The 15,903-nt window shown below is 40.8% G+C and overlaps 1 protein-coding gene across 1 annotated transcript in view; it reads left to right on the forward strand.

The window, feature by feature from the left end:
* The window catches only part of ZNF398 (zinc finger protein 398), a 37,142-nt gene extending 31,171 nt beyond the window's left edge, over window positions 1–5,971 (forward strand). The window contains exons 5-6 of the mRNA XM_069083045.1: window positions 437–550; window positions 1,138–5,971. Coding sequence (XP_068939146.1) covers window positions 437–550; window positions 1,138–2,297 — 1,274 coding nt within the window. The 3' untranslated portion in view covers window positions 2,298–5,971. The remainder of the gene's footprint in view (window positions 1–436; window positions 551–1,137) is intronic.
* The last annotated feature ends 9,932 nt before the right edge of the window (window positions 5,972–15,903 follow it).

Below are 15,903 nucleotides of genomic sequence, written 5' to 3' on the forward strand. Positions count from 1 at the left end.
TGTGTCTTTCCCTAGTATAGTATAAGTTTCTAAAGGCCTGGGAATGTATAATTTTTTGTTTTTATATCTGTAGTACATAGCATAGTGCTTTACACTTAATAAATTATATTTGTTATGTTATATTAAGAGACTTTGTTTTTTCACATTATGGGACTATTGTGAGAGGAAAAGAGAATTAAGATAAAAATGATTTAAAGATTAAAGTTCAGTAGAAATAGAGGATACATTGTTGAATCACTTTAGGACATTTCCAGTGCAGAAACTATGATTGATTTAGCAAGAGTTTTGTTTACTGCTTAGTTACAAATGAATATTTGGGATGGTTGAAATTAAATTAACATGTTTAATTCCAGTTTTTGGTTCGAGATTCTGTTCCATTCCCTAGTAGAAACTCAAAACAAAACAAAATACTCTGCTTCTCTTTTCCCACAAACAGAGCCAGGCATTTCCACATCAGACATTCTCTCCTGGATCAAACAAGAAGATGACCCCCAGGTAGATGGTCCACAGGACCCTGAAGAAAGTGACATTTACAAAGGCACCTATGCTGGTGAGTGACACGGCCCCCTGCCTTCTGTGTTGTGTAGCAGAGAAACTTAGCCTTGACAGGAGACAAAAAAAAACCCAAAAGCAAAATTATCACTAGGAAGACCATGCAGGTGAATGAGGTTCATTATAGGGGTTTGGAGGGAGCAGGGGAGTGAAGAAAGGAGAGCAGCCCTATTAGAGCAAAAGATTTATGCTGGGGCAGAGTTAGAAGAGCAGATGAGGATGGTGGGATGAGGCTGGATCATTAGGCAAGAGGGAATGAGAGAAAGTTGTGGAGCAGGGAAGTGACATGATGAAAGCAATGTCTTAGGAAAATTTAATTTAAAAACTTTGCTTTTTCCCATCCCCTATCTCAAACCAGGGAATATCATAAGGCAGAGATGACACCTTAGATTCCTGGATTCTCACCTCAGAACTTCACTGAACTGTTTCTGTACCTTTGAACTAATCACTTCCCTATACAATCACAGTGAATAAAAGCACAGAGCAATTTGTGAAAACCAGGTAGAATGTAGCTACTACTTTGTGGTGAGAATTGCTAACAGAGCAGTTTCTGTATTGTATAACAGCCCTAGTCCTCTCTTTCAGATGATGAGCTTGCCATCAAAGCTGAAGGGCTTGCTGGAGGCCCTTTGTGTTCAGATGCCCAGGTTACTTCTGTCAATCCATCAGCAGTGGCAAAAGATGCTTTCCAGGATGCAGCTTTCAAGAGCCAGCATCCTCCACCTGTACTACCCTCTGGACCGCCACTTAATAACACCATTGACCCCCTTGGGGGACAGGCTAGTTTCACCCAGCTGGGTAGCCTTCCCCTTCCACCCCAGTCAGGGGAGCAACAGCAACTTTTCCCGTGTCGTCGTTGTGGCAAGAATTTTAACCAGAAGGAAATGCTGATGGACCACCAGAGTAGTCATGCTGGTGAGCGTCCCTTTGCATGTGCCCAGTGTCCTAAGCGCTTTGCCCAACAGGCCAACCTCAGCAATCACGCCCGTGTGCACACAACTGAGCGGGCCCACACCTGCCCACATTGCTCCAAGAGCTTTGTGCACCCCTCTCGACTTACCTACCACTTGCGGGTCCACAGTGGTGAACGGCCCTTTCCATGTCCAGAGTGTCCCAAGCGTTTTGCTGACCAGTCTCGGCTCACCAGCCATCGACGTGGCCACTCTGGAGAGCGGCCGTTTCGCTGTGCTCAGTGTGGTCGGAGCTTCAGTCTAAAGATTAGTCTTCTGCTCCACCAGCGGGGCCATGCCCAGGAGCGCCCCTTCTCCTGCCCCCAGTGTGGCATCGACTTCAATGGCCACTCAGCACTGATCCGTCACCAAATGATCCACACGGGTGAGCGGCCCTACCAGTGTGGCGACTGTGGCAAGAGCTTCATGCGTAAGGAGCACCTGCTGAATCACCAGCGGCTGCACACAGGCGAGCGTCCCTTCCATTGCGCCCACTGCGGCAAGAGCTTTATTCGTAAGCACCACCTGATGAAGCACCAGCGCATCCATACAGGTGAGAGGCCTTACCCCTGTCCCTGCTGTGGCAAGAGCTTCCGCTACAAACAGACGCTTAAGGACCATTTGCGAGCAGGCCAGGATGGAAGTTGCAGTGGTGATGGAGATGTACCAGGGCAGCCACCAGACCCCCCTGGCCTCCTCCTACCAGGGCTTGAGCCCTCAGGCTTAGGGATTGGAGCTGATGGCCTAGAAACCAACCACTGGTATGGAGAGGGGGGTGGAGGGGGCGTTTTGTAAGTCCTTCATCTTTGTTTATCCAGTAAGTGGAGAATCCCAAAGACAGGGAGCCCAAGATCATTTTAAACTGTCTCTTCAGTGCATTTTGGCATCAGCATTTAACTAGGGACATACCTGGTTGTTTGGAACTTCACAATATTGCAAATAATGAAGATACATTGTGAAATTTGGAGGAGCTTGAAAAGAATCCACCCACCCTGTCCTTATGAAGAAATTACATGAGCTGAAGAGGCGATATTGTTGCAAAGAGGCCGAAAGCAAGAAATTGGTAAATCACTGGCAGATAATCCAAGTTATTTGTAGGTTGAAGTCCGGGGGAGGGGAAGGTGGCATGGGAAAACCTCTAAAACTTGATACTTTTCCTGTACTATGGGGTTGATAGGACATTGAAGCTTCTCCTTAACCCCTGGGTGGGTCAGGTGATTGTTAGAGGGGAGAGCTGGGCACTGAGCTGCCAAATGGGGCCTGGTGCTCTCTCCTCCTGGTTCCAGCTTAACCCCATCTACTCATACTCTTGTTGACCTTCCCTGAAATAGACCCAGCATGATGGAGATTCCTTTTCTTCATCCATGTCAACTCAAGACTTGGCCTGCTCTAAGATTTCTTGGATTTAATCAATGTGATTTTCTTTAACTATTGAATCAGTCCAGGATAAGAAATCTGAGTTTTGTAGGTTGGGAGTCTCCTTAAGGAGAATTGGTTGGTTTTGAACTTTTCACTGGCTTGGTTTACAGTCTTCCCTCTGTAGTATTCAGGATTTTACCGAAATTTAAATTTCTGGATATTAGCATTCTCAACCTACACACAGTCCCTGACCCTAAAATCTGAAAAACAGGATACATTGGAGTAAATGACAGGCCATGTCTCTAAGTGCATAGCCTAAGATTTGTGACTAGGCCATCAACTTTAAATGTGAGTACATCAAATGTGTACATTTTTCAATGTCTTTACAGAAATAATAAGCTGGCTTTTCTCTTTCTGATATTTTGGACATTTGTGACTATAGATAGCAGAAAAGATTACAACTCACGGCTTTCAAACTAGCAAAGACTCTCACTGTTTGTTTCACTAAGCCATTTTGGTAATGTGGCTCAGACCATTAGAGGAAGTGTATGTTCACCCCCAGTTGACCCTACTCTGGGAAAGTGGTAAGATCAAGAAGCTTCCTCCCTAGCTGGTAACTAACCCTTCCTTGTACATAAACAGCCTATCTGTCCCATCCATATCATGCTCTCAGGGCTACTGGCTATTGTGTGCACAAAGTCATTAGCTATTGTGTATGGGTCCCCAGTCATCTAGAGTAACTGAGGCACCTGGTTTTATTCCTTACTGAACTTGGGCCAATTAATTCCTTCTCTGGACCCTAATTTGTCTTTCTGTAAAATAAGAACAGTCCCTGTCTAGTTCACCTGAGACAGCTGATATGAGGAGCAAGTAAGAGCTGAAGTAAGAGCTCTATAGAAATGCAGAATGGGGTTCTTGGACAGTATATTTTCCTTCTTGCCAAAAACCTATTTAATTATTTTTCAGCCTCTTATGTAGGCAGATTTGAATAGGACAGCAGAGTCAAGGTGGAGAGACTTCTGCCTGAAGCTGGACCCACATCTATTAGAGCTGTATGTACTTTCTTAAGAATTAAGAACCTGTGGAAGATAGGTTAGTACTCTGCTCCCAGAGAGTACATGGGTCCATGTCGTTCAATGACAAGACCTTTACTTGGTGGTTTGAGTGAGAAGAGCATGTCTTTCCCTCACATTTTAACCTTAACTCTTACCCAGATGGCACAACTGCCTGTGGCCTGGCTGAGGAAAGGTATTTTCCTTGACCAGTTGTGATACTGAGCATTTTGAACAGGAAGGTAATGCAATATATGGTAGGAAGAGCATTGGACAAGAGCTTAGGACATCTGGGATCTGCCATTAAGTAGCTTGTCACTTTAGGCAATCACCTCTGTCTCAGCCTCTTTATCTGTAAAATTGTTAGATGACCTTCCAGATCTAAGATATTGTGATTCAGTGAGGCATAGTCAGCATACTGAATGAAAAAGAATGTACAGATTATCTAGGAAGAAGCCACAATGGGACAGCAGGTGTCAGGCCCTCTTAGTACTGACACAAACTGGGAGTTTAACATGGATTCATGATCATCTCATCTACTTTCCTACTCTCTAACTAGTGAAGAGAACCCCAGGCCAGTAATTTTTTTTTAATTGTTTGTTTTTGAAGGTCAGAATGTGGATAATCAAAATGCTAGGTAAACAAAAAGACTAACCTTATAAGTAGAAAAGTGTCTGGGGGGCAATTTCTACACTGATGCTTCATTCCCTCACAAGGACCAAGCTGTCAGACTGGAGTTTGAAAAGGTGCTTTAAGATAGAAAGGTCATAAGCCCTCATAGGCAAAAGAGATGATCCCCAACCACAGGCCCTAGATCCAGTCAACCATGTTTCACCTGGATTCTCTCAGCAGTCTTCATTTGTGGCAGAGAACTTTAACAAATATACTAACCCGTCCCTACTATTCACCATTGCACCCTCCCTTTCAGTTAAAAATCCATGCCTCTACACAGATGTCATCTCTCTCCTTGACCATTTTCAACCATTGTAATTGTCAGTTGCCAAGTGGTGGCTTATATCACTTATTAATTCAGTTGGTTTATTAAGGGGATCAGAATAAACACACTCACTCTTTGCTGGGTATTCTCATTGTCTCTTGTGGGATGACAGTTAATCTACATGCAAATTGGTGAACAACGGTAAATGATCAGCCTGTAAATTAGTTTGTTACATAGCAAGAAAAATGGTCATTATCCTTCACTATTGACTCAATATTAGATGTACCTTATTGTGGGCCCTGGGGTAACAGCAGGAATTTCCATGACTTATCATCATTGAAGATTTTGTTCTGTTTAATAAAAGGAATCCTTAGAACCTCAGTTATTAGGAGATTTAGGCTTTCACTCCCACTTACTTCATATAACATAAAGATAGCTCAAGGGTTTCTGCTCATACCCCCTCTGCAGAAAGAGAAGACTGTCTGAATCAGTAAAAGTCACTGCAGAAGTCTGTCTGCAGTACTTGAGGATGACCTTAAAGGAATGAATAAGCGAGCGACTCCTTCAAAGACTAGTGGGAGATATTCCCTGCTCTCCTCTGGGTTCTGGTGGGTTGCCTGTAAAGCTTAATCTTCACTCTTCTTCAGCTCCATCCCAGGCAGGAGCACATTTCTAGATTAGAGCAGCCTGTTTGGCTCATAGGTGTCTCGTGCAAGGAGCATTTTTTGTCTTAGCAGTTTTTGTGACCTGAACATGAGAATTATGTTTCATGAGCAAGGGTAAAAAGTGTTCTCAGAGCAATGTGTACCCCTTCAAACTGTCCCTTCACAAACGCTACTCTGTACTCTAGTTTTTCTTTCAGTGGACAGAAATAAATCAAAATATACTTCACGTCACAGTGTATGTCAGCTGCAAAGGTTTTAAAAGGAATCTCCCAAACATAGATAGATTCATGAATACAAAAAGAGAAAACAACTTCCCATCAGAGAATGCAAACATGAAGTGGGGAAAACATCTGTGCCCAGCCAAAAGCAGAGGGGCATACCAAAAATGGGACCAGGGTGCTCTGAGTGACTGTTGAGTAAGCAGTTCAAATAAAGTCATAGGAGTTTTGATAAAGTTTCATGCTTCGAGTTTTTATTTTTGATTTAAAAACAAACCAACCAGTGGGGAGTATAGAGTAGTAAGTACAGAAGGATCTTTGGGGTCAGGAAGTTCTAGGTTCAAGTCCTGCCTTTGACAGGTATTGATTGTGTGACTGGGCAAGTCATGACTTCTGTGTATATCAGGCAACTCTCTAAGACTACATTATAGATGAGCTGTCAATATGCTTTAGGAGAGGGAGATTCCTTGTGAGAAGTTCTCTGCACATGAAATCACAGGTCTGTTCCTCCTCCTACCCCAGGGGAGACAGTGGGGAACCTGCTACTGATAAAGTCTAGAAAATGGAATACCAGCAGTCTAAGTTCCCCCAGAACAAGGACTTGGCTTTCCAACTCTTTTGTATCTGCCATAATGCCAAAACTGACTATATAACATTCCCTGAATACTGATTTAGTGATTATAGTGGGGATCAGAAAACTGTAGGTCAAGATTATATATGCTGCTAGTGAACAGCTGTGTGACTGTATAAATCACCACCTTTCTGGCTCTCTGTTTCATCTGTAAAATGATGGCATGGGACAAGATTCTGAAGGCCAGATAGAATTATGTGATTCTGCATAAGGTTTCTCATTTTCAGAGTAGTTTAATATTCTTATTTTGTCTTCACAATAACTTTGGGATATAGATATTATTAAATCAGATAATAAGTGGAAGATGCTCTGAATACAGCATCAGGTAAGTGCAAGGTCAAAGTATAGAAGTGCTCAAGTCAATTATAATAAATTATAATTGTCATTATAATTGGGTCAGTTATAATCAACTTACTGTTGGTGATTCTCTTTGGGGATTTAAAGCTGGAAGAGACTTCAGAAATCATCTAATCTGACCCCCTTATTTTATAGACAAAAACCCTGAGGCTCAGGAAGGTGTGAAGTGACTTGCTTAAAATCGCATAGATTTTAAGTGGCAAAACTAAGATTTGGACTTAGGTTCTATGATTTGAACTGGGCCCACTATGAATTTATGTTACTAAATTTCAACCAGGGCCTTTCTGCCTCAAGGCAATTCATTTACACCTCCCTAATTGATTCACTATCCCACTCACCAAAACAGTTTCTCCAAACCTCTTTATACCCTCATTGAGACTCCCATGGCACCATGGCCACCACCTCCACTCCTATTTCACTGAAAACATTGAAATTCTGTGCCAAGAGTCCTCTCCTCCGATCTCACAATCAGATGCCTTTTGCTATTTTTCCACCCTTGTCTCACATCAAAAAGTGGCCCTTGGTGTGGGTAGGTGGTGCAGTGAATAGAGCACTGGTCCCGAAGTCAGGAGGACCTTAATTCAAATCCAGTCTCACACACTTAACACACTAGCCATGTGACCTCAGGCAAGTCACTTATCCCCATTTACCCTGCATTCCCCCCTCCAAAAAAAAAAAAAAGTGGCCCTTCCTGCCAGGGCAAACCCTTTGTACAAGTGATCCCATTCCATGTTATCTTCTTCAGCAGATTGCCCACTTTTTCACTTATCTTCACTCTTTCTACTGGCTACTTCCCTACTACCCACAGACATGCTCATTGTCTTTCTCATCCTCAGAAAACCCTCACTTAATTTGTTCATCCCTGCTGGCTGGCTTCCTAGATCTCCCTTTTGTGGCTAAACTCAAGAAGTGCCTCCATTTCCTTTCCTGCTCTCTTCTAAACTCTGCAGTTGGCTTTCCAGCCTCATCATTCAACTGAAACTACTATCTACAAAATTTCAAATTTTTTTTTGCATTTTATTTTTTAATTTAGTTTTGTTTTTCAGTTCCAAATTCTCTCCCTCCCCCATCCATTAAGAAAGCAGGAAAAATGAGACCCATTACAAACACGTATAGAGATTCCACATTAGCCATGTTCCAAGGAAAGAAAAAGTTCACTTCACTCTGTGCTCTGAATCTGTCACTTCTCTTTCTGGAAGTGGATAGATAGTATGGTTCATAATGAGTCCTTTTGGAATTGATCAGAGTTACTAAGTCTTTCAGAGTCGATTATCTTTAAAATATTGCATTACTGTATAAATTGTTTTCTAGGTTCTGCTCACTCTGTATCAGTTCATATAAGTCTTTTCAGGCTTTTCTGAATCCATTTCCTTCATTATTTGTTACAGCACAATAATATTCCTTCATATCCACATGCCATAATTTGTTCAGCCATTCCCCAGATGATCTCTTAATTGCCAGATCTAATGGCCTTTTAAAAACCCTCATCTTTCTTGACTTATGCAAACTTTGACACTGTTGACCAACCTCTTATTGAAAATCTCTTCTCTAGGTTTCCATAAACCTCTGCTGGTTCTCCTACCTATCTGACCCTCCTTTGCTGAATCTTCATCCAGTTCACACTCACTAATCAGGATAATCCTCAAGACTCTGTCCTAGGCCCTCTTGCACTATGTTTTTCATTTATAATTTCATCTGCTCCCATAGATTCACTTGTCTCAATGTAGATGATTCTCCAGTCTTTTCATCCAGCCCTAACCTCTCTTCTTACCTCCAGCCTTATATCTCCAGTCCTCTATTGGGTATCATGAACTGAATGTTTCAGTCTTCTTAAACTCAGCTTATCTAAAACTGAACTCATTATCTTTTCTCTAAAACCCTCCCCTCTTCCTAAATTCTTTATTACTATTGAGAGCACTGCCATCTTCCCAGTCACCTAGGCTTACAACCTAAGAGTTGTCCTTAACACAGCACTCTCACCCCCATATCCAATCAGTTGCCAAGTCTTGTAGATTCCTACCTTTGCAACATTTCTCCTTTCTTTTCTCTAACACTGCTATTACTCCAATGCAGGCCCTCATCAGGTCATACCTAGATTCTTGCAATAGCCTATTTGTTGATCTCCCTCACCCTTCTCTCCATACAGCTATCAAATTGATCTTCCTAAAGCTCATGCGCTCTCTCTCTCCCTCTCTCCCTCCCTCTCTCTCTCTCTCTCTCTCTCTCTCTCTCTCTCTCTCTCTCTCTCTCTCTCTCTCTCTCTCTCTCTCTCTCTCTCTCTCTCTCTCTCTCTCTCTCTCTCTCCCTTTCCAGTCTTATACCTTACTCTACCCTTTACCTCCTACCCACTACTTACCCCATGTACTTTGTGATCTCATGACTGGCCTCCTGGCAGGTCTTTGCATGTAACACACCCGTACCCCTATTCTGTGCATTTTCATTGGCCTCTACACCTAGAATTTTCTCCCTCCTCATCTTTGCCTCCCCTTTCCTCTGATTTCATTCAAATCTCAGCTAAAATCCCACCTGTAAGAAGCCTTTGCCCACTTTCCTTAATATTAGTGCCTTCCTTCCCTTAGAAATTACTTCCAATTTATCTTGTATATATCTTGTTTGTACATAGTTGTTTGCATGTGTTCTCTGTCAGACTGCCTTTATTTTTTGCTGTTCTTTGTATTCTCAGAGCTCATAACACTTGGCATGGAGCAGGTGCTTAATAAATACTTGTTGGCTCTAATTCCAAATGTATTATTCTGTAACACACCACACTATCTTTACTTCTGGCTCAGAAACCCCAGTATTTTTCTTCTAGTTTGTTTAAATTTTCTGGTGGTAAGTTGGTCTCAGGTGGTTATTTGGAGTATTAGTGGAATGGGGACTTTGCGGTAGGTACAGGTTTTAACCTGAGTTTTGTGCAAACTCAAGTTAACCTTATCAGCCATATCCACTTGTAACATGGGATACTACCAGTTTCAGAATACCATAATGAGGGCGTAATAGTGAATTAAAATAAATATCAAACATATGAATGGTGCTGTAGAAGGTGTTCTACACTGCCAGTTTAAAAGCTAGCCCTTGAGCAGCATATAAACTGAGAACAAAATACTTAATACAACTATCCATAAAAGGGAAACAACTGGATAGATACACATACTAATTAAATTCTGTATTAGTTGTAGAATAAACAAGGAAGTATCAGCTTAGTGTCCTCAGTGTTTTGGGGATGTAGATAAAGTCTTGGGAATTATAAGGGAAACCAGAAGTTAGTCTGGAAAGGTGTCAGAGGATATTTTGTGGAACAGAAGACAAAAGGTAAAGCTAAAGCAAAAAAGAGGTTTGCTTTGCTGGAGTAGGGAACATGGACAGGATATTCCTTAGCGAAGGGCCTCTGGTCCCCTCATTCATGAGTCATTATTAGATCCTAGCAAGAATTTCAGGGCTTTGAAGGCAAATTGGATGATGCTTTAGTACAGCAGCCCTACCAGGATTTGTAAAGCAGCACCCCCTGCTCCCTTCTAGGAGTCTGCATTGGAGGCAGCAGGTGCTATATAATAACCATGTCCACTTCAGATGTTATTCGCCAGCCTAACATGTGAGTAATGGTTATATTGTAATATGAGTAATGGGAGGACAGGCTGTAGGATCAAAATGTTTTACCAAGTGGCACTCATAGATTGACTTTATAGGGAAACTTATTCCAGGTAAGGTCCAAGCAGACAAAGGTCACCAAACACTCTCTGGCCTTGGTGACTTCTCTACCAAATGAGACTTGCCCAAAGTCACAGGGCTAGTAAGTGTGTCAAGTGTCTTGAGGCCAGATTTGAACTTGGGTCCTCCTGACTCCAGGGCTGGTGCTCTATTCACTGCACCACCTAGCCACCCCTACTTCCTTAACTTTTGATAGCATTGATGACCTTCAAAAGTGTTTTCACATGTGAAGATATCAGTGTAAAATAAGATTTTGTTTGAATATGCCAGAATTGATGTCTAATAAGTGTTTTAAAAGTAGTCACCTTTTGAATATATATTCCAACAGTGTGGCCCAAACACACTTGGAACTACTCTTCCAGAATGACTGGTGGCTGAACCACCCTCACTGGCAATAATTTAGCAGATTCATCCTGGATTCCTGGAGCCTCCTCCTGAGAAGTTCATTTCTCCCAGCTCTTGCCTCTCCCAGAGATAGCTTGCATAAGTGAATAATAAAGCCCCCAGTTAGGATTGTGAGGACACTGAAAGTACTTTTCCACTTAGGTCTCCCGAAGGACATAAAACCCCTCAGCGTCAGAACAGTGTAGGTCACTTGGAGTGAGGGAGTTGTACTGTTAGGGGTCTCCACTATACCCAGTTGTTAAGCCTTAACATAACCCCGGGCACAAAATTGAAGGGAGTGACTGATGAGAAACGTTGCTATGGTTATCCTGTTATTTTTGGTCTAAAGGTTAAGACAGAAGAAAACCAGTCTCTATAGGCAAGATCCCCCTTTGTGCGCCCCCCCCAAAAGTCCCCACACTTTTGACCACCCTTTTCTAACTCATCAGAATTGACTAGGCTGATACCTGTTTCCAAATATAAAATCTTATTTCAAACAGTGGAAATTTGCCACCTGTGAGAAATAACTCATTCAGACTCAGGAGGGGTAAAGATAAAAGAAATGTTTATTACCCTACTACAGTGGCAGGTGTCTCATAAAATAGATACACCCTCCAGAAACAAAATCAAGCCTTAAAAACTTAAGTCTGACCACAAAAATATGCCTACTACATAGTTCCCCTTGACATGTTCTCCCTTCAGCTACATGCATTGTATGACAATTAAAATGAAGCTTTTAGCCCTCCCAGAGGAGAAGTTAATATTCATAAGCTTATGATGCATAAGCATTCCAAGCAAGACTTAACTTTTACTCTACTTAGCTGACTTCTAACCTCAAAAGCTTTGCCCCTTATCTTCTGTGTGAGACAACTCCTTCCTTTTGTCTCCCATTCTGTTGATTGTTGATCTGAATTTATGGAAACAAATTTCTTGCTTATATCTCTCAATTTCCCTCTTTTGCTAGAAGATAATCAAGTACTATTCTATATTGATAGTGTCTTCTATAATCAGTTTATTTTCCTACATTTGCTGCTGGTATGTATGGATCACCTAAAATTTCATCAGTCATATATTACATAATTTCTGTGGAAATAAAAGTTTTAATTGTTCCTCACACCACCTTTGAGGGTATGTGAGGTCCATCATACTTTTTCAGTTCAACCCCGCTGTGGGTTCACTTTGTTTTAAAGCCACTATCCAACTCCTTCACGGCCAGCCATTATGAGGGTAGCCATATAGCATTCAGAGGGACTGACAGACCCCAGATGAAAAGTCCTCTTTTGTTCCACTTCTGGTAATTTTTAAAATTTTCCATAACTCTCTTGGGGTCTGCCTCAGCACAATTCTTAGAGCTTATATGATCCTGTCACTGAAATAAATACCTGCATCTCGTAGAATCTGTAAAGAAGTGACGTTCAAAATCCAAAAATCCAAAACGAAATTAAACCATTAAGAAAGTTTTGTGAGAATAAAATACTGAGGGAAGAATAAAAATTTTCTCCGCAAATTTTTTTCAAAAGGAAAAAACGATTATTTTTTTCATATTAAACATTTTCACATTAGTCATGATGTAAAGAATTAGAACTAATGAGAAAGAAGAAACAAAACAAAAGGAGAGCAAATAGCATGCTTCCAAAAAAATGATAATTTTTCAAAACTGCTATTACTAGAAACTAGAAAACTTGGTTTGTAAGAAACAACAGGTTTTGTCTATTTTTTTTCATAAGCATAAATGGTGACTGGAAAAGTACTTTTAGCAAAAGGTAAATGGTCCTTTGCAAAACTCTAAACTGAGTCAGGAACTCTTCTGCAATCATCTCCCCTGCCTCTTTCTTTCTCCACTCTACTATCAAGATCTCTGGTGCCTTTAGACACTTGCTTCATTCTCCATGTTCCTATTCTACCCCGTTAATCAAGTGATATAATTTCATAGGTCTTTTCCAGATTCACTTCTATTAAATTCAATATTTATTAAATGCCTGTTCTGTATATGACATCATGCTAAATGCCAGGGATACAAAAATAGGTATAAAACAGGCCTTATTCTTAAGATGCTAAAGAGTAATTTTATCTCAAGCATAGATACATAAGGTTTTTCTTCTCACTTAGAAGTCAGAAATAGAGCAGAATTACCTGTTCTTTGATGTTTATACTCCTTGAGATGAGTACTTCCTCCAGTGGTACAAATCACAATGCCTCTACAGATCATCCTGTGACCCTTTTCCTCCCATAAATTCTCCATAATGGATCCACTCAATCTGTTGAAAGCTTTTCTCTAGAGTTCTTGACATATGTGGGTATCAATGGAATACAAGCTGTCTATCTGTTATCCCTCACTTTTAATACATAACTTATCTGTTGCCTTCTGGTCAAGATCACTTTGAAATCTGTTATGCCATTTCTGGTGTGCAATTCTTAATGGATAATTTACTGTCTCCTACTTACTATCACCGAGCATCTCTCTATTTCTCTTTTTGGTGACTTGAAATAAGAGATGACAGGGTATCCAATTACATGTTGTTTTTTGTGGCCTTTGGATGAACAATAAAGCCAATTTGACCAGTTCCTTTATTTGCCTCTTCAAGGAGAACTTCCATTTAGCTATTCCTCATTTTATTTTCTGGTTTTCATTTGTGGCAAGAATGTCAAAGAAGGTTTGGTTTTTTTGGTAATATGTCAACTTGTTGGTCATTGGATATAATCTCACATTTAGAGTACCAACAGTTAAAGTAATATTTACAGATGACCTAAAAACTATAATTCTTAGCACCCTCTATCCCTATTTTATATTTTTTGTTTTATGAGTTGCCATGATCAAAGGATTTATCACCCAATAGGCAACCTACTGAACCTTAGAAAAAAGATACAGTCTGTACCTGGGGCTGGATTTGAAGACTTTTTAGCTTGGTAGAACCTGCCACATCTTGCAGTCTCCTAGCATGGCCTTCAGGAACCCAGGTTTACTTTCAGGACACAAGGAAACTTCAATGTAGGATTTTTTTTAACATCTTAGGCTAAAAAAAAAACACATGAAATTGAAAACTTTACCAAGAAAAAGATATCATGATAGAATTGGACAATGGGCAGAATCCAAAGAGATCAATGTAATAAAGACTATTATAATTAAGTTCAAACAGTTTCCAGAAGACAAGATAAGGAGACCTGGTTTTAGTTCCAGGGAAAAAGACCTGAGGGATTGAGTTGCATATAGGTATCAACAGGATGACTTAATTATTATTAAAAGAAAAAGGCTATTATGAAGTTGCATTAATAGAAGTATAATGGGGTGGCTAGGTAGTGCAGTGAATACAGCACTGGCCCTGGAGTCAGGAGGACCTGAGTTCAAATGCGGCCTCAGACACTTGACACACTTACTAGCAGTGTGATCTTGGGCGAGTCACTTAACTCCAATTGCCCTGCCTTCTACCTTCCAAAAAGCAAAATAAATAAAATAAATAGAAGTATAATGTCCAGAACAAATAAGGTTACTTAAGTTACAAGGCCTTACTATATTTTGCACTATTAGACCACACATGGGGTACTATGTTCAGTTCTGGGTTCTATCTATTAGGAGGGTGTCACAGGCTATTCCCATTTTCCTGGTTTGGGAATTTATAGGAAGTTTTCACAGAAAAGTCAACCACACCAGTAATGTAAAGCAATAGGCCTTCATTTTGCTTTGTTTTAACCCCGAAGGGAAGGTTTAAGGCCTAATATAGGACATAGGAAGAGTATAACCAGGAAGTTAGCCAAACCTTGAGTACAATGGTCTCCAGGACGTGACAAGAGGATCCAAAAATCAAAATACATTAAATGCTAACCATGTGCTAGACACTAGAGGGGTAAATTGTGGTCCTACAAAGACAATACTCCTAGATTTTGAGAGAATCAGCTTCCCCATCTCTGTGACTTCCCCAAACTGATGTGGAAGGTGATTAGGGTCCTATTTCCTTCTCCTCTAGGACAGTTTAATAACAAAGACAAAATTCATAGATTTTATTGGGAGGAGAATGTCTGGTTGGTTTCCCATCTCTGAGCTCACAAGCTGGAAGAGGCAAAGGTAAGGATGCAGATACATAGGCTTGAGGCATAGAATTTTTCAGAAAAAAAGAATAAAATGGTGGGTTCACAGCAGAGGCAGCCTGCACTAAGAGGGGATAGTCCATAACAGAGAATAATTCAGTGGTTCAAGCATACCCTGAGACCAAGGTCTTGAGTTCAATCCTTGAATGGGCCAGCTAACTTTGCCCTACCCAATGATCTTAGACTTCATTCTCATCTCTGGCCAGCTACCCTCAAGGTTAAATCCCACTACTAGAAAGTAGCACAAAGTCAGTAGCATATGCAATTATTATGCATAAATTTGCATAAATTATTTGCAGATTATGCAAAGATGGCATAATCTTAGCATAGGAAAGAACGCAATAACTTGTTTAAATGTTCATACCTATATCCTGACCCTCTGTCTGAACTGTTTCTGGGGGTAATAATGATAACTATCATTTATATAGCAATTTATATTTGCAGGGTGCTTCATTTCATTTTGTCCTCACAACCCTGGGAAGAGGGCACTATTGCTATATCCATTTTACAGATGAAGAAACCAACTCACACAGAGGTTAAGTGACTTGCTCAGGACTTAACAAGTGTCTTTAGCAGCTAACAGGTATCTGAGGGACGATATAAATTTGTGTCTTCCTAATTCCGGGTCCACTATGCCGCGTAACTGCCCAGAAATTAATTTACACTGAACAATTCACATTTTCTCATGGTGGTTAACCATATGAGAAGAATAAGCTCTACAAAGCTCTTTGACATCAAAGATGAACTGAGTTCAGACTATGATTTGATGAGAAGCACAAGGCTTCACTGCCCCTCAAACTGTCCCCCCCCCCAGCAGGCCTCCCCCTTCAGGGTAAGGGGAGTAAGTACTTCTAAAGTACCCACTATATTCCAGGCACTATGTTTGATAAACACTTTACAAATATGATGTAATTTGATCTGCACAACCCTGACAGGTAGGTGCTGTCATTATCTCCATTTCACAATTAAGGAAACTGAGACAAATAGGTTAGGTGACTTGCCTAGAA

The sequence above is a fragment of the Petaurus breviceps genome, unplaced genomic scaffold (genome assembly GCF_028583685.1).
Source record: "Petaurus breviceps papuanus isolate PSGF00001 unplaced genomic scaffold, PetGlider_PUasm1.0 115, whole genome shotgun sequence".
Taxonomy (NCBI): Eukaryota; Metazoa; Chordata; class Mammalia; order Diprotodontia; family Petauridae; genus Petaurus; species Petaurus breviceps.